The following is a 24,783-nucleotide window of genomic DNA, read 5'->3' on the forward strand; positions in this document are numbered from 1 at the left end:
ATTAAACTACACTTGACTCACTTTATTGACTTCAACATTTGACTCACTATTAATTCACTGCGATTAGCTTGCATACCCTTACTAGTACTTCAATTCACTTGAACATCTGAGTCACTTTTCATACACATTTGATTCATTCTATGCAATAATTATCACTTCTATCACTTGGCATACTATTACTACATTAGCTTATTCCCCCCCCCCCCCCTCCCCCATGAAGCTTTCTGCACATCACTCGGAGTTGTACTACCTACGGGATCAGCCCACCTGACTTTTGATACAATTCATGTTCACACCTACAGCGGGCGCCGGATTTTTTCACTCATGAGCCATATAAAGCTTTCAATAAACACTGAACTGTAGCTGTTGAGCAAGATGCTACACCAGGGATATAGCACATGCTCTTGTGCAATGGTGTGCATCAACATTACTAAAATTTCTCAAGAAAATGCGTAATTTTTCAGTGAGGTGCGTCAAATGCTCCAAATGCAGCAAAACCACTCGTCAGTAACTACCAAACATTCAACTGAAGAGTGCCCAATGTTGCAGGAGGAAACACAGTAGTTTCAATTGTGTACTTTATTTGAAATCGTCTGTAAACTCAACGCAGATCAAAGCACAAAGGGAGTGTGAGATCCTCCATCTAGCACTGGTGCCCATGACTAGGCAGATGTGGCGCTAGGCAGCATGTCTAGCCTTGTGCTATATATATCATATACATATACATATCATATACACATATATATATATAAAAGCATTCCTCTAACACTGGCTGGCTCGACAGATGAGGGGCACCAAACAAAGATGTGTTACAAGGACCTACCAATTTTCTTTGCACCATAAATTATAATATGTACGTACCATGCACCGTATGAGTGCAATACACTAACATAAGAAAACAAGGAAGGCACGGAGAAAGAGCGGGGAAAAAAAAAAAGACTACAGCAACACCAGCATCGAATGCGTAGCCAACATATACTAGGAAGCTGCAACGTTAACGCCTCAACTGCATATAATACAGCAACCTCGTCTAAAGATACAACAGTTAGGAAGAGAAAGGAAAAAAACAACAGGATACTGCACGATGCAGTAAGTGCATAAACATTAAACATGCATTCGTAGCACATAACACTTAGGGGCAACAATAATATTATTGATAATAATGAAAAAAAAAAAAGAAGCCCCTGCAAAAAAGTAAGGGGAGGATAAAGTGTGCCTCACATGCGTGAGTTTTTTCACGTGCATGTGGACTTTCACACTGGACTCCTTTTTGCTCGTAACACTGAGCTGATGAGTGTGATGCAGAATTAGGAATGATGAAAGTGACACACCTAGCAGGCAACACAGACATGATAACTACAAACACGAATGCCAAGAAAAAAAAAAAGTGCTGCGACACGTGTTGTCTTGAAGAAACACGATAGGAAACGAGAGAGGGAGAAGAGGAACGAAGAGAATTGGGTTCAGAATGCAGTCAGTGGGACACCAAAAGATTTGTATCGGGAGAGGCTGGCCTGGCTCGCTCGCACAACCAGTGGCAAAGTGCACGCTTGCATGTGTGTCGGTTGAGGGTGGGACACCCCTGTCCTTCTCAGTCGTACTCATGGCTGCTCTCGCGTTTGGTGGCCGTGGTGCCCTTCTCATCGTGAATGTCCCGGTTGCGCAGCGTTTTGGACACATTCTCCGTCAGCCCAGTTTGAGTCAGCCTGCAGTGAAAAACATGGGTGCACTTATTTGAACGTAGCAAAAAAAAAACTCCACGCTTCTGAATTGCAATTGTGACGTCAAAAGCCTTTACATACTCTTTACCAGACAGCAGTCAAGAATATGTTAACTGAATGCTCTTTTGTCAGGTAAAATCAAATGTTTGGGAAAAAGCAGGGCTGGTATTTTGTAGCGATGCCATTTCCAATGCCACTGTTTTCATGCTCTTCATGCTTGGCCACTGACCAATGGCCAAACACGAAGAGCATGAAATGGCATGAGCATCGCAAATGGCATTGCTACAAAATACCAGCCCAGGTCACTCACCAAAGTAAAAACAAAACGTCCCTAGAAAATTCTGGAAAAAAACAAAACGTGATTCGGAAAGCAGTGACCTGCTTGTTTCCTACAAATGGTAGCAGTGATTTGCACTAGCAGGGGTGGAAGCGGACTTGAGTGTTTTGGAGCAGCTCAGGGAGCAGGAATAATGCTGTTTTGGAGCAGCTTTGGAGCACCAAAATGTGTGTTTTGGAGCAATGCAAGTTAGTTTTGGAGCAGAATTCTATGATCAAATATCATTGTTCTTTTTTATTTCTGGTAAACACAAGAAATTCCAACGATTTTTGAAAACATTTAATACTGATGAACCAACCACACTTAACACAAATTATATATATATATATATATATATATATATATATATATATATATATATATATATATATATATATATATATGCTCGCTTACTACCGCGGCCGAAAGATCGACCATCCCGGGAGCAACACCAGGGCGTGGTCTACAAAGTGTCATGTGCTGACTGTCCAGCGAGCTACATAGGCGAGAGTAAGTGCTTCCCAGAAAGAATGCGCCAACACAAAAACGACGTCCGAAAGATGGAAATACAACGCAGTGCCCTTGCAGAGCATTGCGAGAAGCACGACCACAGAATTGACTTCGAGGGCGCTTCCATCATAGAAACGGAAAGGAATCTGGGAAGGAGGCTCTTACTCGAGTCGTGGCACATCCAGAACACACCTGCGAATGTGAACCGGTCCCTCGGAACAATGCCTCCGATCTACGTGCACGGCCTCCGGAACGTGAGGGAAAGAGAAAGGCGGAGCCAAAAACAAGCTGCGACGAAGCCCCCCTGATCAGCACAGTCTCCCCTGAAGAAGAGACCAAGCCGGTCTCGAAACGTCGGGTTCCCTCCAAGAATTTGTGGCTGGAGGTATTTCAACTTCTTAATCAACAAACTTACAAAACCAAGCGGCGCAGCGCTGGCTATGAAACCAACACACTGGCGAAGGACGGTGTGGAAAGCGTTCGCTCCACGAAAGGCGTGGAGCAGACGCGTCCTCGAATGATTGAAACGTCGCTCGCACAATTAGTAACAGCGCTTTGCTGACGAAGGATAGAGGCCCTATTTTAATGTATCGACAACTAGAGATCGCTCAGTTTTACAAGAGCACATCGCGAGCCCGCGCGACCTCCCGCGTACAGTGTTATGAGATTCATGCACTACAAGAAACACTGACCAATGCTATATGCAAGTAAAACAGGATGAGCTTCAACTGAATATGTCAGACGATATCATTTAACTAACTTACGTGGCTAGAGAAAGCCTCGCGAAGCTGATAGTATGCGTACGCTGTGGGCTAGCAGCATTGAAAGCGCGAGTTGCCACGTATTTTCACGAAAACTTCGCGTCTCGCAAGAACGAATCAGATTTCTCGTGTCACGGAAGGCCCGGTTTGTTCACTGATGCAGGGAACATGCAAAGTCGTAGTGTTCCTTCCTTGCCAACGCGTTAACACTGAGCTTAGCACAGCCGAACAAGGGAGCGACTGCGTAGTGCTGCCATTTTATCGTCTACTAACCCTCCTCGAGAGGACGCTCCTGAATTCCGCTTGGCGGCGCGACACTCTATGGGCATTGCGAATACAGCGGTTTGCTTAATGCAAAGTTTCTAAATAATGGTCGCGCGTTTACGTCCGCGGCGGCTGCTCGCACTACCCTCATGGCTTTACATCAAATTAAGTATTCGCAGTAAATAGAACCTTTTCGACAATTATGAAGCGTCAACGCAGTTACTTTTGTTCATGTTCGCAATCCCAGGCCACGATAACCGCAACCGCCTCGTGCGCGCAGCGCACCAGAAAGCTCCATTGCCGCCGGAGTCACAATCGAAATATGGCCGCACAACTCACTTTCTTGTAGCTAGCTCCTGTACAGGCTCGCTAGCTTTTTTGTGCCTTCGACAACGTCACGAGAGCGCGCCAAGTGATGTGATGATGATATAAGCTCGCATAGGCGTGCCATGACACGGATGACAGCGGCACATAAAGGCACCAAACGTAGCCTCGGTGATCGGTTCCGGAAGCGCACTGGAGCCCATCGCGGAGGCCGTGCACCAAAGACCGCTTGGGAGCAGTTTCGGCGCAATAATGCGTTTTGGAGCAGGATGGCGCAGCAGAAGCGGATTGGCGCAGCGTGGCGCAAATGGCGCAGCGCTTCCACCCCTGACTAGAAACACAAACTGTAGATGCCAAGAATAAAGTGTAAAACACAAATGCGATGCTCACACTTCCTCCATTTCCTCCTCATCATCCTGGGAGAGGCGGAAGTAGGGGTTGGACTGTGTGGGCCGGAACTTGTAGCCGGTCAGCACGAAGAAGATGAGCGTGGCCCCCTCGCGGAACAACTCGTCCAGCCACTCATACCGGAAGGGCACTGTGATCTGCATGGCCATAAAGGTCTCATCTTCAAATCGTTAACCAACAGAAGACGCAGTAGCATTGCAAGGCATCACTTCTGTCAGGCCGGAATGAAATACAAGCCATATGACACACAGTGTTGCATTTCTATATCCTACTATGTTATTAACAAGCACGATTACTTTATCAGTGTTAAAGCCTGACACCTGTTGGCCAACCACTGAGGTGTTGAATGTCAGGTCTAATTGTTCCGACAGTCTGGAGTTTATTACACACCTTTGAGAGGGGCTGCAGGAGGCCATTCTGATAAGACAGATGTACCTTCTCTCCATTACTTTTCACATTCACAGCCAGATATTGCAAAAAATACCACTCTTTCTCCTTTCAAGGTTCCTACAGGATTTGAAGGCAAATATTTTAAGGACTTTCAAAGGCCCCAAAAAGTGTTTTTCAAGGGCATATTTTAACACTTTGCGGTCCGTTGTCGGGCCCCTCCTGACAAAGCAACATGACTGCAGCGGCTTGTGGTCGAGTACTGCTCGACAAAGTTCTTTCGTGGTTCATCCACGCGCGCATTTTCTCATTACATTACGCGTCATCTCTAAATGAGTAAGTAAACTTCACAGCTTCACAGTCTCTCACGCCCCTCACAAGCTATACGCCTAAGCAGACTTTCTACTATCTCTGTAAACAATCTAGCTGAAAACGCACCTTGCCCGAAAAAGCAACTTAGCGCAGGCGACGAGAAAGGAGCTCAAAATCACACAAAAACAGCAGAGTTCACGGGGCTATTTTGTATTTCCCACCATATTGGTGTCATTCAAAAGCTCGAAAAGTTTCAACTTTCCATTCCTCCCCTCCTCTCCTATGATGGCTGCATAAAAAAAAAAATGGCAAGAAAAAAAGTTGAAAAAACTTGGAGGATGCTTCAGCTTCACTTTCAAGAGTGTAACACAGTAGCATGATTGGGTCCCATTCGCATTGTCTTCTCAATCGCTGGCCTGGCTTCACTTCTCGGTGGACACCTCAACCGTGCCACAAAGAAAGGAATGTCTGTGTGCATAAGACTGGCCATTTCAAACTGTCCTAGAACGACTACCGCAAGTACAGTGTGTAGTGCCCGCTACCCCATAATTGTTCCTTTTGCGAATTAATGAAGTACACACTGCGCGTCTGTAAGGCAACACATGCCCTCTGCAGCTGCACACTTTGTCAATGCTGTTGCTGATAATAATGAATTATTCCTGAGCACTTTGTAACAGGTGGGCCTTTAAACCACTCACTTGTTGCGAAATTCACATGTTTTGACGCCTGGTGCCATTCTATGCTTCTTCCACGCAATATTACATGCGTTCGGGAGACTCCTCGCACTGTGTGACATTCGTATTGCATTTTTTTCCGGAATGGTTACAAGCTCTGGCGTGGCTCTGTGGTAGAACACCTGCTCGTCACGCAGAAGGCCTGGGTTCGAATCCTACTCGGACTGAAGATTTTTATTGTCTATTGCTTTTGCATTAAAGCAGAATTTTTGCTCACGAAAAACGCTGATTTTTCGCTCATAACTAATGACACCGACACCGGAATTTCTACAAAACGAGCTCTAATGCTGTCGTGTTAAAAAAGACCTTCTGCAGAAGTGCGTCTTTGCTGTGGTGCAGATTTCCCCTGAAAAGGTGGTTTCAAAGCAAAGCAGCCTCATGCTGCAGTGAAGCCATCTTTTAGGTGGGCTACATGCAGCAGAATACAGTCGAGCCCGACTATATCGAACCCGTTTATATCAAATTATCCCGTATATCGAACAATTTCTAAGCACGGTAAATTTACATTGAGAATATATAGCAAAAGTTACTGTTACATCGAACGAAAATAGCAACGACAACCGATATATCAAACTCCATATGCCTCAAAAGTGCCCCAGCAAGTTGGCTTTCCCTCGCGGTGGCGGGCAAAACTGCCGGCGCCACCCTAGAAAAAGTGGTTTAGACCCGGCTGTGCACGGGCGAACACCCCCCTCCAAAAAATGATCCTGGCCTGCTCGCTGCGCTTACAGCCAATCAGAGGCCGTCGTGCTTTCTCCGAGGCGCGAAGGCGGTACAAGTGAGCGCCATTTTTTCTTTCTTTATGCTTGCGTGCCTGCTGGTGCCTCTTTTCCTCGGGTCCTCATTCAGCGTGGTCCATGCTGGTGGTGTTGCCTGTTGGTGCTCTGTGATCTTTCTTGGCGCGCTGTCGTCATGGCTTGTGCAAGGAGGCAGAATTTGCCGTTTGCTGCGAAACTCGATGTCATAAATCGAGTCGAGCGCGGTGAGAAGAAGTTCGACGTCGCCACCACGTACAAGATTCCAAGGAGGTTCCAACTGCTTTAGGCATGCCGGCTTCCGCATGCCTCCGTAGCTGACACCGCAGATGTTTCCGCCAAAGTTTGCAGCCAGCTGGCAGAGTTCCCGGGTGCTATCAACGGATCGACATTCAACGAGTTCGTCAGTGCAGACGATGATGTCACCATCATATGGCAGCTACAAGATGAGGACTATGTTGCATACGTTGTGCCGACCATGAGCCAAAGCGACAGCAATAAGGAAATTGACGATGGCCTGTTACCTACATTCTCCGAAGGAATTAGTGCACTTGCGTTGGTCCGGTGCTATTGCGTGAATATGGAAGGTTGCGGCCTCAGCTGCTCCGACTCTGACAACGTGGAGGCGTGCGTGCTGACCCAGGCAGCGAAGTCGTTGAAACAGAAAATCCAAGACTATTTTGTTCCAAAGTAGGGCACGCAAGTAAGCCACCATATTAATAAAGTGCTTTTCTTATTGGCATGTGCCTTTGTGTCATCAAATCCTATAGCGGGCCTATATCGAATTATGCCATATATCGAACTAATAAACGTTTTTTGGCGAGTTCGATATACCCGGGTTCGACTGTACGTTCATTCGTTTGTTTCAAATACTTCCAAATTTTAAATTAATATCGAAGCGAACCTGACAACTGTAATATGCACTCGAATATACGCACAGGCCTATTAAAAAAGCAATTGCTAATGACCGACTGAACAAAAGTGTATTACGAAATTCAAGGACATTTAAGGACCTAAAAAAATTTGGGCTTTCAGGCCTTGAAAATGCTATTTTAAAATTCCAGGGTTTTCAAGGGTTTCAAGGACAGCAACAAACCCTGTTAAACAAAGACCAAATGACACTCACTTTAAAAAGTTTGAAACTGCAAATCTCCTACAAAAAACAAAGTGCAGCCCTTATCTGATTATACGGCGAACAAAAAGGAGGTGGTTATTGTGAGTATCAGATGAGCGGGTGATCCGGTCGTGCCAGAATGAAAAAAGTCTAATGCACTGTACAATCCCATACACACTGTGTCTTCAATTTAGCAACAGCAAAGCGACACACTGTATTGTCGAGTTGCGCACTATACATATGATGACACAGCCAATGTGCAAGCACCATTTTACTTAAGAGAACACAGATGATGCACTGGCACACACTCTTGGCCTCTCTGCGTGGTCACGGTTTCTTGACATCTACGGCCCGTTTTGTGATACGGTGCATGTAATCTCACTGGGCTCAGCAGCTGCCTAGCATAATGGCCTTGCCAGTGCCATTTCCAATCGTTGAGGCATCGTTTCCAGTGACATTTCCAATTGATGAGGCAGCTTGAAGTGCAATTACTACAGTCAACTGCCGATTTTTCTGACTCCCTAGGGACCGCGAAATCATCCGAAAAATCGGGCAGTCCGAAAAAACAAGTTCATGCTTTTTTATTCTGCTCAAGTGGTCAAATCGCCACAGCCACGTCCGTAATAGCTTTAATGCCTCCCACTACAATTATCAGGCATTTTGGTGCGCGCCCAGGCTCTCGCAAATACATTCGATACCTGCCGCAAACCCCACTTAACTACGTACGTGCCAACCGCCACTTTTGCATCTCGTGATGAGCACCGCTGATAACAGCAAAGCGCGGAATAGATTACGGCTATCTCGCATGAAGCGTTTGTAAACGATGACGCAGAACACAAAGACTGTGGCGGAGGAGCGGACGACTCGTCCGGCTTTCCCCGATGCGTATGCACATGTAAACATGCGCACACAGATCGCTGAATCGCTGCCGATACGCAGAATTTGCTGCCGTGTCAAGCCGATCGTTTCTAGTTGTGTGCAGCACATCGCCAACTAAGCTGACGCCGTCACTTTACTGTTGCTGTATCGTACGCACGCATTTATGATGAAAGGGTTCGTGATGCGCCCTTAGTTCCTGACCGCACACGGGCGCGGCAATGGCGAGCTGGTTTCGTCCGTGAAGGCAACGTGTCTATGCGGTGCACTTAGTGGTCTCGCACAAAGAGGCAGCAGGAATGGCAGCGCGGCGCATTTGGGTGCTCGCCTATTAAATGCGCGCAGTACGCATGCAACTGCGCTAGCCCACGTGCCCTACTGAGCAGTTAACTGAAGATGCTTATCGTAAGGGCTATCAGCGATTAAGCCGTACTGGCGCGTTTGCCAGCTGCCGCCATCATGCCTCCGTGCATTTCCGCTGCTTATCCGTAACATTGCCGCACGGTGCCGCGATAGCGGCCCCTTTGAATTTCTGGTCTGCTTCACCCCATAACGCTTCGGCATTGCGGCAAAGCTGACTTTCGGACTTTGCTACTGTCTCAAACAGATCGACTCGTGAAAGCGCTGGTTCGAACCTATGAGACAGTAGACGCGGCAGAGGTGGGGGCTTCAAATAATGCATTTCGGACCTGCAATTTGGCCAGAAAGTCCAAAAAATCGGATGCGGAATAGCTTCAGCGTCCGAAATTTTGGACGTTCTAATACATTGAAGTCTATGGGGCTGGTGACGGTGCCGCGAAAGCGTCCGAATTTTCGAGCATGTCCGGCAAATCGTCGTCCGAAAAATCGGCAGTTGACTGTACTTTGGTGAAAAGAAATTGTAATATCAAATCTTGATGCCAAAATTCGAGCGTGCGATCGTTATGCTGAGAGTGAATACAGCAATACTCTTCCGCATGGGCTGCAGTATGAACTGTGAAGTATGCTGTGGGCCGCATCATGAGTCGTGCTATAAACAATTAAAGGTGTAAGATGCAAGGGTTAAACTATGGAAGAAAAAAGAGAGGACAGAAAGAGGTGCTCTCTCTCTGCCCTCTTTTTTTTTTCTTCCACAGCTTAACCCTTGTGCCTTACACCGTTAATATTCAGCTATGTACCCAACTAGTACAACATCGATCCTACCGTGTTATAAAAATGATGCCAGTAGCTATACTATGGCACTGCCAACTATAATAACATACCAGATATTGTAAGATGATAACACTGCAGTTGCAATGTGCCTCTCAATATGCTGTTCGGGCTAAAAATTAAGACCACACAACATTTTTTTGCTCACCTTCAGCAGAAACACGATTATCCTGGTGAAGTAGATGTAGCACACAATCTGCAGGAAGAGAATGACATCGGTAAGAGAGAGGTATCAGAACAACATATTTGTCAGCTTGTGCGAAATGGGCAAAGATTTATAGTAACTTTTTTTTTGTGCCTAAAAATGTACGTTCAAGGCAGAAATTAAGGGGTTCTTAACGTGCACCTCGAATACGAGTTATCAATGGTTGCAATGCATCCCCCTCCATCCCCCCTCCATAACTCATGCCTCTGATCAATAAGTATTGAGCTGGCATATGAACGCAGTGCATTAAAGTATGTGTGAGTAGACATGAGCATAAACGCGAGTCGACATAAGGCTGACCGTATTTTAGTAGGTAGAACTATAGGTCAGCAAAAAATGTCGAGCTCACTCAGACTCACTCAAGAAATATATTTTGCACTTCTTGGACTCACTCACCAAAATTTTCCTCAACCGGACTCACTTGAACTCAGAGTCACAAAACTTTTTTTCAACTGGACTCACTAAGACTAGGACTTAGCTCGATCTGAGACTGAGTGAGTCGACTCATGAACGAGTTTGCCGACCTATGGTGGTGGCAGAGCGGGAGGTGGTCAGGGGCACACCAAATGCCAGTTTTCTTTGGTGCGCAGTGCTGGCCAATAGGTGAACGGTACGGTGTCGGCAGCGGTGGAGGTGTTTAGCGATGGTACTGCGGCAGTGCAGAGTCTCGACGCAGGCGCGGAGGGGAAGTGTTATGGGGGACTGCAGCAGCATAGCTCATCACTTGTGGCTCAGGCTGCGCTGGTTCAGGAACTCGGAGGGATTGCTGAATTTCCTCACGTACGCTGTTAGCAATCAAATCCACTGATGGCTGTGACTGCAACATTTTTCATAGCTCCTCCTGCACGATCATTCTGATGGTCTCGCGCAAATCATCGGAGCAGAGTCCTTGAATTTCTGCACAGTCAGGCATAAAGCAGTGATTGAATTGTCAGGTGCGCATTTCAATCGTAGTCGCCTCCAAGAGAAATTCTGCTACGGTCTTGAGTGGGTTTCTCATCAGTCTCATGAAGAGCTCCTTCTTCACCCCTCGCATGAGGAAATGAACCTTCTTCTCGTCAGGCATGTCGACATTGGTATGGCGAAAAAGTCTGGTTATTTCCTCAGTCTACATCATAATATTCTTGTTCAGAAGTCGTACATAGGTCTCCAACAGGGTTTCGGCCCTTTCTTTGAGGATGACGCTCGTAAATGTACCAAGGAAGGCAGTGTGGAAGAGGTCCCAGGTTGTTAGCATGGGCTCTCGGTTCTCGAACCACGTCCTGGCGCCACTCTAAAGTGCGATATAGACGTGGCAAAGCTTCGCATCGCAGTCCCAGTTGTTGAATTGGGAAGCCCAATCGTACGTTTCGAGCCAACTTTCAGCGTCTTCACAAGGTGATCTGTGGAAAGTTGGCGGCTCCCTGAGCTGATGCATTACGACTGTTGCAGGCGACACGGCGGCCATCATTGTGGCTGTTGTCTTCATCATTGTGGCTGTTGTCTTCATCGTTGTAGTCCTTGTCTTATCGTGCAGGGGTCCATATTCTGGTGGTAGTCCTTGCTGCCTTCGTCTAACTCGATGAGTCGGGTTGGTTTTGGCATGCTCTTCTTCATGGCTTGGGCTGGGTTCACGGCTTTTCATGGGCGTCCGGAACATGAAAGAACCATCACCTCCACCAGATGTCACGTGGTTGGTAAAGTGAAGAAAGCAAAACGCAACCGGTAAAAATGAAATGCTTTATTGGGCGAACTTGTGCCGAGTAAAAGAAGCAACACTCAAAGTGCTGCGAAAGCGGCAAGCACAGACGTCAGTCGTCAGTAATCTGAGGTGGGTCGGCATTTATACAAGTGGCATTGAAGATTCCAGCATTATCGCTGGTGGCCACATTATTTACAGAATGTTGTGCGCACAATCTTATCGGAAGATTCTAAAATAATCGGGAACGTTCTGAGACATTCCAGTGCAACCTGCACAAGGCAGTGGTTACACGTGTAACGGGCTGGTTACATAAAAATAGAAAAAGAAGTGCATGTGGCAAAACAGTAATCTACACCAGGCACTTTTAGACACCCCCATCACACAAACACAGAGGTAGGCAGTCTCACCATGACATAAAAGTGTCTGAACAGTTTGAGTTTCTCCAGGTTGATAGCTGCCTTGCCATCTGTTTGCGATGCCTCCTGCAGATGCCTAATAGACCTGCACGAATAAAACCAGCCCAAAAGTAGCAGTTTTCACGTAATTGCTGTCACAATATACAACTAAACATGCACACGGTGGTGAGTGCACTTGCCTAACTCACTTCGCTGTGTCAAAATGTGAGGCCTTGGTAGCAGTGGCTCAAAAAATAAGTACAGTAATATATTAAAAACTAAGTTGGTAGTAAATTTAAACCATTCTTTTTGTTATTAGGGATATTGTTATGCATTAAAACCTTGTGTACTACAAAAGATGCTAGTTTACCATTCTCATCCTCAGGCAGTTTACGGCCAGAGCTGCCATGGACATGCCAGGGCACGTGCCGTGCAATGGCCACATCCACTCCATTTGTACCTAAAGTTTATTCAGAAGGCTGTTTATAAGGAATATTGCCTAAAATAAAAAATATTTGTTGTGTTACTGACCCACCCTATCACCTTACCATCATTTCCAAAGTACACTTCTCTTTCTCACGTAGCAGTGTCACCAAAGTGACACTCAGTGAGCTTAAGTGCACTCACTCAAAGAGCACTGAACATGGGTAATTCTTCCACATGATGTCAAAAGCCGCTCCCACAATCATATAAACTAATTTGCATCATCCAAACTGCTCACAACTCAGATGTGCCACAAAATATACATGCTGCTGCAAACCAAGGCAAGAATTGCATTGATCAATCAGAGAAAAAACATTAGAGCCTTATCATGGTTCAAAGAACAAAAAGAGATATCTAAGGCATTGATTGAATGGTAACGATTACAATCAATCAAGTTACTCAGTGAAGTATGAATCGCACAAAGTAATATGCAAAATTAAGAGAAGTAATAAAAGTATGTGTCGTGCACATGCAATACACCATACTTTTTGTACAGTACAATTTGTTCACTTGTGTGCCACTGATGGTGAAGTTCACAGGCCTCCGGGTTTAAGGATTAGATGCGGAAATTAGTCAGCCAAGAAGGTCACATGCAAGTGTTTTCAGTGCTTGAACAAAAACTGTCAAGAGCACAAAACGCTCTCTCCAGTTCTATTACACAATAAAAAGCAACAGATGGATGATTTGCACATCCCCTTCCAATTGAGGTGGAGGCAGAGTGTCTAGAAAGAGATGCTTAAATGGGGAACTCACACTCATGTATTAAGCTTATTCTTTTGCCTATTTGCCACATCTCGTCTTGATCCTCATGGACTGCAGTTTGTGGCAATGAACCATTAAATCATGAAAAGCTTTTATGAACACCAAAACTCCAAGCTGTGTCTAGTGGCAAAGGTGTTGCCAATCATCTACAGAAACAAACTGTCTGTTATTGCTTATGGCAACCTGTAGGTTGCATGCGATGCCATGCAGTTTAATGTCACTAAGCTATGAGTTTTGCAGGTCTGTTTCATACAATCAGTGCACGGATCTGTTAGCAGTTTGTGAATGACTATGAATGCAATCTTGATGCAATCTTGTAGCGTCACTAATAGCGGCTTCAGGAACAGACTAATTTCACATTTGTGGAGTATGAGAACTGCTTTTGCCAGCTATACCGATGCTTAGCTGCATGGCAACATTGTGCTGCCAGCCACATTGCAAATTTAACATAGTATGGCACGACAAAATTTTCCCATGAATGTGCTTTCTGCTTATAGTTGGATAGAGCTTAACCCTTTGGGATGCTATGTACACAACTGAGTACACCATTTGTTTTTGCTATTAGTATTGACTAGGGACTGAGAAAGAGCACAATACATTGAGCTTTGGATGAATTGAACCTCCTGCAAAACAAATTTGCCTTCATTTACTTTATTTTGCAGTGTACTGTTGCATATGATCGCTTTGCTGAAGGCACTACCATATTTTACGAGTCATTCGACGTGGCGTTTTCAGCGATCCACATCAAAAGTATAATTTTTCTTTGTTCAACATGGACATAACCGAAAACTAGGGATGGGCAAATATTCGGGTGTTTCGAATATTCAAACGAATATTACAGTATTCGAATTCGCTTCGATACGAATTTATAGTATTTCAAATGAACGAATATATAAATGTTTGAGCGCACATAACCCCCTGTAAAGGTGGTTTCACTGCAGCGTCAGGTTGCTGTACCGTGAAACCACCTTTACAGAAGAAATCTGCACTGCCGCGAAGCCACACTTTAAGGTTAAGTGTACATTTTTTTTTTTTTAAGTTTAAATCGTGTTATATGGGCTTATATGCACTAAGTATAGTAATTTTTAAATTGTAACATATTGTACCACTTCTAACCTGCACCTTACTGCTATTCAAATCTTGATACTATTCAAGGTTGCTTCCACTTCATTTCAAACCAAAAAAAGTGACATTCGCTCATACCTAGTTTCAATCCTTAAAAATATTGTGCAAGGGTCATGACAAAAACGCTCATTTTTCATATTAATATGCACTATATACTATTCGAACTATTCGATTCGATATTATTCGACCAAATCACTATTCGCTTTGGATTCGCTTCGAACCTCAAATTTGCTATTCGCCCATCCCTACCGAAAACGAATTTGCACTCTAATTCTATCCAGAGATTTCATTCTATTTATGCAAAAACAGCATAAATGGCTTCAGAATAAATAGATATTTAATTACAAAGTAATTAGGAATGATTACTATAACACATATAGATGAACATATTACGACATTATTTTCGTTTCAATATATAATATCGAGTGCCTTGAAATAACATTGTGTCCATTTGACGCATTTTCTTCATCGGTGGTGTCTGAAAGGGTTAAGAAGGCAGAATGAGGCCCTGCCCAGATGACCGAAGTGTGCAGCCGATTGCCTTCATGACCAAAGTAGTCCCGCTCATGAGAAGCATGGTGGAATCACCGGCCATTCGGCTCATGACGTCAGTCTAGAGTGCACACGTATTGGTGAAGGCTCACATTCACCTGCCTTTGAGGACGAAATGTCACTGCCTTCTCTGCAGGCATTTCCATAAAGTTGTTCTCTCTCTCTCTCCTTCTCTTCTAAAGTTGTACCAGACAACAGTTTTGGTAAAAGTATGTCAACATGTGCATGCTACAAACCACAGCTGCTAGATCAAATATACAGGTGTGGCCTGCCGCATGCACAGGAAAACCATGGGAGAAGCCTAGACTGGTATTTTGTAGCAATACCTTTTCCAATACTAATGTTTTTTCACGCTTTTTGCTCTAGGCAAGTGGTCAGACCGGCAGCCTGCCCGCGTTAACAGGATCAGGTGGCCATGCGCAGTAGATGATAACACCAGCATAGGATCAAGCATAACACATTGCTACAAGATACCGGTTCTAGTTTGCTTGGCTGTGACTGCGGGGAAACCAGTCAGGGATATTCAGCAACAACAGAGCTGCAACGCATATGCTAATTTCCATGATGTTTCACTAGCTCTCGCTGTGCTGCAAGCAGACACGTTCAGCTACATAACCCCTAAGTGCAATGTTGAGTACTGAAACAGGACCCATTCTCTAATCTCAAATGACTTTTCCTCTTTGGCATGCGATGGTGTGACTTCAACAAAGTGTACTTGACTCTATGACAGTGAAGTTTCAGCTCCTACTTTAAAGTGTTTAAAAGTTATGATTAACATAATATACAATAAACTCTACATATTATTAAGAGAAACTCTCAGCTCGCAAAGGCACCCATGCACATTTTCTAATACAGTAGTATAATTTTGTCAATAGTGTAAAGTAAATAAAAACGACTGCTTGTCAATCTGGGATTTTTTCTTTGTATTCAATGTACCCAGTGGAACAGACGAGTTTCATGGCATATTGTTGCTCCAACTATGCTGCTGGGATGTGCTTCTCTTTGCAAGTGAAAGAAAGGCAAAACATGCTGCACGACTGTCATTGTTGTGAGGGTCTAAATTAGCTTTGAATACCTTCCCCCCATCCCACCCCAACAAAAAAAAAAATTGTGCAGGGTCACTCAGAATGGGACACGGCAGAAGAACAGACCAGACGACAGGGAAGAGAATGGCTCCGCAGCACAGGAGGTCCACTAGGATGAACACCTCTCGCCATGTGGTGTGCTGGGATTCCCCCTCCTCACTCTCCTCCATGATGATCTGGGCCACGTTGGCCAGCAGCTGCAATACGTCAGATGTGGCTTAAGGAACACTTCTTGCATTGCATTAGCAAAGCAGTGGCAAGCCTGAAAAGCTTTCTTGTGGCAACACGCATCTGCAATGCACGCCTACATACAGTAAAACCTTGGTATGCCAAAACGATTTTTTTTAGGCACTACAGAGTGAGTTGACAGGAAAGTCCTTGTTATATGACATAGATTAGGCAATGCAGATGCTGAAACAAATGTTTCCAGGCAATCGATTTCTTTCACATTCTTCGCTATCTACCGTATTTACACGATTGTAAGTCGACTCGAATGTAGGTCGACCCCCCCCCCCCCCCAAATAGCACGGCAAAAAGAAAAGAGAAAACGTGTGAGCGCATTTCATGAAGGAAATATAGTTACGTAGTCGCTGGAATGACTACACGTTGACCAACTTCATAGTTGGAGTCACCACCCGTCCTGACACAATTCTCTGTCCTGTCCTCGCTGCGCTGGAATATTGTAAGTACAAATGTATCTTCGACTAGCCCCGCAACGTGTTTTGTAATATCAAGACGCGAATTTTTGGTATGCAAAGGTGGCTTCACGGCTAATAGGGCGGCAACAGGGGCTAGTTGGTACAGATTCATTCTTGTTGCGCATCATCTTGTGTTGTTTTTCCTTGTTTCTTGGTCCGTGTCCACCGGTAGCGCACTACAAGAATGGCTTCACGGCAGTGCTTCACTGCTATGCAGGGAAGCTAGCTTCGTGGCAGTACGCGAGATCATTTTTTTAAATTTACGCGAATCGTTGCTTAAAGTGCGGGTTACACGCGAGAAAATACGCTATGTGTTACAGGTAAAGCCTGAACGGAAACTTAATGTTGTAACTATGCCACAGCATCCCTGATTTCTCGTTTGTCCCACCGTAACTTGCACTACAAATTTCTGTTTCGACTGTAAGTCGACCCACCAACTTTGGATTTCAAATTTAGGTAAAATGGGTCGACCTACAATCGTGTAAATACGGTAGGTCCTACTACTGTGTACCATCAAGATTCTACTATTATTTTAATGTACATTAACTCGTATGGATTGTTTTTGTTCACAGAATGTTCCTAAATTTAGTAACCAGAGTCTTTGATTCCTTTAGTGTGCAGTCGCCAACCGTTTATTCGGACGCCAAAAATTCGGACGTGCTCGTTTATTCGGACACCTTCGTGGCACCGCCACTCGTCCCATTGAAGTAATGTAAACTCATGACCGAAAAATTCAGACGCCCCACAGTCCGCCGTTCGATTTTTCGGACTCCAGCTGGCTCATCGAGTGCAACATTGAACGCCATGACAAGCTGTCAGCAATGTTTACAATATTTTTGCTAGGTTGCCAGCACTGAAATGTTGCACTGGCTGTAACTGGAGATCGTGCCAGTGTCAAAAATCCACGCAGAAATTACCGACCTCGAAGGCTATGCTTGTTGGCTACACGTAACGGTTGCCTTTTGGCTTTAGCCAGTAAAGTATCCATTGAACAGCTACCACGGCCAAACAGCAGGCCAAGCCAAGCCAAGATTGGAATCGGCTCGGTGCGGCGTGTGAGATGAATGACAGCGTGTACGAGTACGACGCGGATCCTAATTCGGACAAAGAGAGTACGACAACAGAAGCGCTGCAACATCAACCAGCCCAACGTCATTTCCTTTTGGCGTGTGAGAGTTTGCGTTGTCAGATGTTTCTGTGGCTAGGCCTGATCTGCATCCCGAGCTTTGTGTCCCGCTCCCTTGTTTGTTGCTTGGTGTGCGAGGCCTGATGTGCTGAAATTGCTCCGACGCTGCCCGTTCCATGTGCGCCGTCGGAACTAAAGAAATGCGGCAACTACAAGGCCCCGACGATGGCGAAAAAAGCGACGATTATTCACCAGGTGGAAGTTGCTTGGGAGTTTTCATCGAGTTGGGCGATGAGATCATCCGTCAGCTACTCGAACCAGAGCATGTGGACAGTGACTGCCGTGATGACGCACCTCCCACACCACAGCCATCAAATGCGGATTTAGTGTAGGCCGTTGCAGTGCTATTGCCGACCATCAGGGGTGGCCAAACATTGGCTGAAATACAGGCCGACTTGGTCGCGCGTAAGCGTACATGTGTACAGACGTGCACTGACAATTAGCAGGGACAGTTGGGCGAGTTGGTTGAAGTTCATCTTTAAAAGGCGCGAAAATAACCACAACGGACAGGTAGGAAGGAGACAGGACGAGCGCGTCGTCCTGTATCCTTCCTACCTGTTCGTTGTGGTTATTTTCGCGCCTTTTAAAGAGTGCACTGACAAGTTTTTTCCGGCCACTGGCCAATAAAAGTGCTTTTTTCTGGTGAATCCTTTTTTTCGGACTCCCGATTATTCGGACTTTTCGGCGCTTCCCACTGAGTTCGAATAAACGATCGGTGACTGTACTTGCTTATCAAGAAACTGTCAACCAATCTCAAGCCGTAGGTTTCACTGTGCAAAGTGTCACTCAGCCTCCTCCGTTTTTTTTCCTGATCATGTCACTTAAATGTGAATTAGTTCACAAGAACCTGCATTTGCCGGCAAACAAGCGGAAAAACCAACAATGGCACAAAGCATGAGAAAAGCCGATATCTAACATGAGCTCAAACAGCCTACCTGGAGCGGGATGACAATCATGAAGATCTTCTTGTCTTTGTCACTGAGAATGTGCTTGATGAAAGCCCAGCCCGTTCCAATCAGCACTATCGTGATGAACAGGAGGGCACCCTTCAGTCTGGCCAGAGGGAGAGAAAGATACGAACAGAGGCCATTTTATATGCAGGAAAATTCCCAACATATTACGCATGCATATCATTAATACTGTGTCTAACAAAGAAAAACGAGCCCTTAAAATTCCACTTCTTTCGTTCACTCGTAGCGAGGGTCTCGTTCTGGCAGACTTGATGCCTTCAGGTAGTGTGCGAGGGGTTACTGGTCAGCTGCCAGCTTGTAGAAAGATCACGTGCTATGTGACGCCAGCAGGCAGAAAAATAGTGTTCCACACTCGCCGCCATGGCTACAATCAGTGCTGACTAACACTCTCAGGTTTAAATGTACAGACATACCCAATGAAGTGGATGGGGGGATGACCACCACCGTAGCCCAATGGGTAGAGCATCGGATGCGTTATTCGAAGGTTGCAAGTTCGGTCCCTGCCGGCGGCAAGTTATCTTTTCATCCACTTTACTTTCTTCACATTTATATCATAATTACTACCAATAACATCCCCTATACATCATCATCATCATCATCAGCCTGTCTACGCCCATTGCAGGGCAAAGGCCTCTCCCATGTTCCGCCAATCAACCCGGTCCTGTGCTTTCTGCTGCCACGTTATACCAACAAACTTCTTAATCTCATCTACCCACCTAATTTTCTGTCTCCCCCTCACTCGTTTGCCATCTCTTGGAATCCAGTCAGTTACCTTTAATGACCACCGGTTATCCTGCCGACGTGCTACGTGCCCGGCCTATATCCATTTCTTCTTCTTGATTTCAACTATGATGTCCTTAACCTCCGTTTGTTCCCTGACCCACTCTGCTCTCTTCCTGTCTCTTAAGGTTACACCTATCTTTCTCCTTTCCATCGCTCGCTGCGTCGTCCTCAATTTAAGTTGAACCCTCTTTGTAAGTCTCCAGGTTTCTGCTCCGTAGGTAAGTACCGGTAAGATGCAGCTGTTATATACCTTCCTCTTGAGGGATAGTGGTAGACTACCAGTCACGATTTGATAATGCTTGCCGAATGAGCCCCATCCCATTCTTATTCTTCTAGTTATTTCACTCTCATGGTTCGGCTCCGCGGTTACAACCTGTCCTAAGTAGACGTACTCCTTTACAACTTCCAGTGTCTCGCCCCCTATCGCAAAGCGCTGTTCTCTGTCAAGATTGTTCCACATTACTTTAGTTTTATGCATATTAATTCTGCATATTATGCATATTAAGTTCTCATTAATGCATTCCTTGGCATTACTGTGTGTTAGTTCTCATTAACGCATGCCTTATATGTTACACGTAAAGCTGGAATACAAACATAATGTTGTAACAATGCCACAGCGTGCCTGATTTCACATTTGTCCCGCTTTAACTGGCGGTACTAGTTTCGGTTTCCATTGCAAATCGGCCCCTCAACTTTGGATTTCAAATATAGATAAAATGGTTCGACCTACAGTCGTGTAAATATGGTAGATGGCTTCGCTACCACTTTATATACCCTGACAAGACTGCACGGTCCCTGCTCCCAGTTTCGGTAAACAAGTAGACAAATTAAGGCAGGTGGGATTCCTGAATGCAGTTATCGCAAAAGCATGTAAAAAACTGAAGTAAAAAACAAGTCAATAGAGCAAGAGATGGTAGGAATTGAAAGGTGACCGTAAGCGTGAAAAGTGCACTGTTATACCCTTTGCATACAAGCTTTCACATGGTCTCAAAAACGTTGCAACATGTACGGATGTGAACAGAAGTCATGGTACGCTGAACATTTGTGAGCGAAATCCCAGCTTGACATTGACCCCCTTGAGAATGTTCAGTGTACCATGACTTTTGTTTAAATAGGCTTATGACATGTATTCTTGTTTTATTGCATAAAGTGCTCATTCAACATTACTATGGTATGCTGATTTACTTCGTAAATCTCTCAGTTTAGGAAAAATCTTGCTCTCAACAAGACCCATGGAATGTCTGACATCTTGAAAACTACATACTACTGTGCTAGAAAAATAATCACATACTTGAAATCAGCACATAAATATACATAAACTCGGCAAGTTCCATCAAATCAACGAAGTACTTCAAAAACAAGTTTCAAGCGCTGAGTCCCCCCTTAAGGAAGTACAAATGAAAGCACTTACAGGTGCGTGATATAGAAGAGCACAGCCCAGGCTTCAATGGGCGAGCCATCCTTGGAGATGAAGTGGTAGTTGATCTGCATCAGTAAAACAGGTATCTCAGGTGCCAAAGCCAGGCAGAAGGAAAAAAACCAAGGCCTGTTTGGCGCCGAGCATCGGCACTTACTGTACTGGGTACCTCATTTTCATTCTTTCGAAGCTTCTGGTTCTTCCATTATTAACCAATTCACCCAACAATATGTTGGTGAATTCGTTAATTGGTGAACAAACCACTTGACACACAGTGTCACATGATTCAAGATCTTTAAGGTAAAAGCAGGTGTTCTTTTTTTCAGTTACTCTTTCCAGTATAATCATGAAATAAAGCAAAAGCAGAACAGAGAATATGAATGCACACATTTCCGCCATAAAATTTGGACACGAAGTTCACTCAGAAGTCTATTGCCTGGGATAGAGTACTACTTGTGCCGTTAAACCGACCAGTGCCATCTTGATTTCGTTTTGTCCGTGAATTATTACAGTGCATTTTTTTACGGCCTCGGTGTTAGTGGTGGTGGCGTGGCCGAAGCATGATTCGCTTATGGTTGAGGGGCTCGCGGGGGCTTTCAAGTTTCTCGCGTCTCGACGTGCAGCTGTGCTTAAACTAAGTGCGTGCTCCTCGAGGGAGTGAGGAACACGTGGCTGCTGCGCGCGATCACGCGGTGGCCTGCTCCGGCGGTTGCTCCGTGCGTCTGCTGTGGCTCGTGCCGACGCTCACTTCATTCATTGCTGCTGCCGTGCATCCAGCCTTTGTGTGTTCCGCTTTGCTTTTCGTTATCACTTGAGGCACTTTCCGAGTTCTACACCGTGTTTATGATCTTGCATTGTGCCTGCCGACTGAGAAGTGTCATGTGCCTGCGATCGTTGCGCACCTGTGATCGTTGTGTTATCGGACATGCCGGTAGTCATGCTATGTGCATTCGGTAGGTTGGTAAGCTGAAGCGTAATATATAAGCTTTGTTACCGTGGTGAAGCGCGCCGCGAACAACGATTATAACGACCCTTCTCTCAGCGAAGCAGCTTCTCTATCGGTAAAGGCGACTGCATCGATGGTTGCAGTGCTCGTATCTTTAGCTTGTACCAGCAGCACATGAATACATAGTTGAAATGTGCTTGGCATCTTGAATCAACCTCGACAATCGCAACTCCGACTTGTGCAAAAACAAAAAACAAAACCAAAAAATGTGGCAAAGGATAAAGTGTATAAAAACGCATTTTTTTTTTTCATCTGCAAGTTCATTTTTTTAAAATGACTTTTTTGGCTGGTGAGGCTGCTTAGTCGAGATATCTCTGGAACCGTTGATCTGATTTCTATCAGTTTTTTTTATTATGTACCTGGATACATTTTTCAGGGCAAGACAAAGCCGTTTTTCAATATATTATGTCTGCAATTTGTAATAATTAAAATTTCATTGATGAAAACTTAATCACCAACACTAGACTCAGTGCTCTGCTAAAATTTTTCAGCAAGGAAATTTAACAAAAGGGCTCTATCTCGCCCTAAAGTTTCCATCCGGGAAAAGTCATAGTAGTGAATTTCACAGTGCTAGCACATTTTACAAATTCTCCAGACCCTCCCTAAGGGACCCATATAGACTACTCTGATACATGGCTGTAACTTTGGAACCAGTAAACATAACTGCATGAAACTTTGTGGTTCTTTAATTCTTTTGCTGTGAGTCTATCCTGATAATTACATTAAGATATCTCAAAAAGCAAAATGTTGCTCTTCCAGGGTAGCCTCCTCCCTTAATTAAAGGGGCCCTGCAGCCTAAATTACGCATATTGTTTTTATTGGCCATTTGCTTGTTATGAGTCTTGATGATTGCTGTGGCACCAGCAGAATCGGCAAGAGCAATGCGTTTGATATTTTATTTTCGAACTGGGTCTCCGCGCCGACTGCGGCATTTACATAGACAATTTCTGCTACCGGATGTGAGGTATCGCTCAGCTTATGCTGGCCATTTTAATTGGTTGGAAATAAAGAATATACAGCGCACACTTGCTATGTACTCATGTGAGGAATTTACAAATTGTGATTTAATACTTGTTAGAGATGCGAAAAAGACACCAATTTGTGTGTCATTTTCATGTGCTACAGGGTTCCGGTACAACAAATGTAAACTGCATTTTGATTGGAACCAGACAAACCAGTCTGACATGTCACTGGGAGAGTGAAATACGAAAGGGTATGCCAGTTTCTGTTGTCTGCTTTTATTTTGAATTTGTAAGTTCAATAACTTCGGTTTGCATGCGTCTATCTCCAAAATTCCTTTTGCACTCATCTAAGGACAATACAAGGAACACGTTGCAATGTAAATTTCTGTGGGTAAAATTTGGGTGCAGGGCCCCTTTAAGACAAAACTTCAGGTACAGGATGAATCACTATGAGACGGGACACTCAAGTTGAATTTGAGATCATCAACTCTACTTAGGAACAGGCCACATTTTGCACACTGGGCCACATACTCTGCAGGAAAGTTGCTTGCAAATCGCCAATGGCAAAGGTGTGAGGTGAGAGAGCGTTACAACACAACCGCTTCTTGAGCGACTAGTGGCATGTAGTGGCTTTTCATAGTGGAATATCCTGCAGAGAAGACCTCGTGCCCATATCCCACGACACAACAAAGGGTCACACTGAGAAAAGTCACAGCAACTCACCCCATGCAGCAGTAGGGAGCATGACTTGACAAAGACAAGGAGACCCATTAGAAAGTGGATCTTGTAGGCTTCTTGCCTGTGAGTGCAAGAGGGAGAAAAATGCTTGAGATCAAGTAAAAAAAGATCTCCTTTCTTCAAGTATAATGTTTACTGACCTTAAACAATGGCTTTGAAGTGTATTGCGTAGTGTGTTTTTTAGCTTATAATCCGCCCCTGCATATAACCTGCACCCCCAACTGCAAACAGATTATTTTGAAGAAATGCAGCAAGGCCTCCATCCAGTGCTTTGGGGAAAAGGTGGGTGAACTTTGTATAATGATTTTATCAGGACCAGGATCTGTCTTTTCGCCTACAGTAAGTACAATAAAACCCCAGTGATACAATCACAGCTGGCACGAATTTTGGTGTGATACGAATTCTAATATTCCCACGCCGAAATGCATTGCTTACAATACAGAAAATATTGGCTGTTCCGAACGCGTTTCCATGCTGCTGCAGATCATACGAACGTGCGAGCAATAGTAGCGGCAGCCTAGCCGAAGGAGTGGCTGGTGGAGCGTGATTTGGACAGGATCCCTAGTTCAGTGATGCTACCGAAGACTTCTGATTTGGAGCAATTTTTGGAGCAGCAAAACTTCCGTTTTGGAGCACTTTGGAGCAGCAAAATTTTCATCTTGGAGCACTTTGTAACAGATAATTTTGCATCTGGGAGCACTTTGGAGCAGCGAATTTTACATCCTGGAGTGCAATGCAGAAGCATATTGTATTAACATTGAAGCACCTGAGTATTATTATGGGGCCATTATGAAGGCTGGAAAGAAGCATATACTTATGAAGGCTAGAAAGAAGCATAGGCGTGCGCACAGGGGGGCAGGGGGGGGGGGGCCTCCCCCCTAATCACGTAAGAGGGGGAGCGCAATATCTGCCCCGTACATTGACCCTTGCGATAGCAATTATATGGACACTCTCGGCGGATTTTTGCCATCGCCGTTGCCGTAATTTTTCGTATAAAGTCCAAATTAATAATCACCACGCGCATTCTAGCCGCGGGTAAAAGCTCGCGAGCGCTGGCGACGAAC

General features: G+C 44.9%; 1 protein-coding gene across 1 annotated transcript in view; it reads right to left on the reverse strand.

Moving 5' to 3' along the window:
- Positions 1-222: 222 nt before the first annotated feature.
- LOC119391907 (protein GPR107) overlaps positions 223-24,783 on the reverse strand; it is a 72,238-nt gene continuing 47,677 nt past the window's right edge. The window contains exons 9-16 of the mRNA XM_037659560.2: positions 23,705-23,780; positions 21,008-21,081; positions 18,778-18,895; positions 16,025-16,155; positions 11,964-12,057; positions 9,819-9,866; positions 4,287-4,441; positions 223-1,706 (exon numbers count right to left, since the gene is read on the reverse strand). Of these exons, the coding sequence (XP_037515488.1) occupies positions 1,592-1,706; positions 4,287-4,441; positions 9,819-9,866; positions 11,964-12,057; positions 16,025-16,155; positions 18,778-18,895; positions 21,008-21,081; positions 23,705-23,780 (811 nt within the window). The 3' untranslated portion in view covers positions 223-1,591. The remainder of the gene's footprint in view (positions 1,707-4,286; positions 4,442-9,818; positions 9,867-11,963; positions 12,058-16,024; positions 16,156-18,777; positions 18,896-21,007; positions 21,082-23,704; positions 23,781-24,783) is intronic.

Source organism: Rhipicephalus sanguineus, chromosome 1, assembly GCF_013339695.2.
Source record: "Rhipicephalus sanguineus isolate Rsan-2018 chromosome 1, BIME_Rsan_1.4, whole genome shotgun sequence".
In the NCBI taxonomy this organism is placed as follows: Eukaryota; Metazoa; Arthropoda; class Arachnida; order Ixodida; family Ixodidae; genus Rhipicephalus; species Rhipicephalus sanguineus.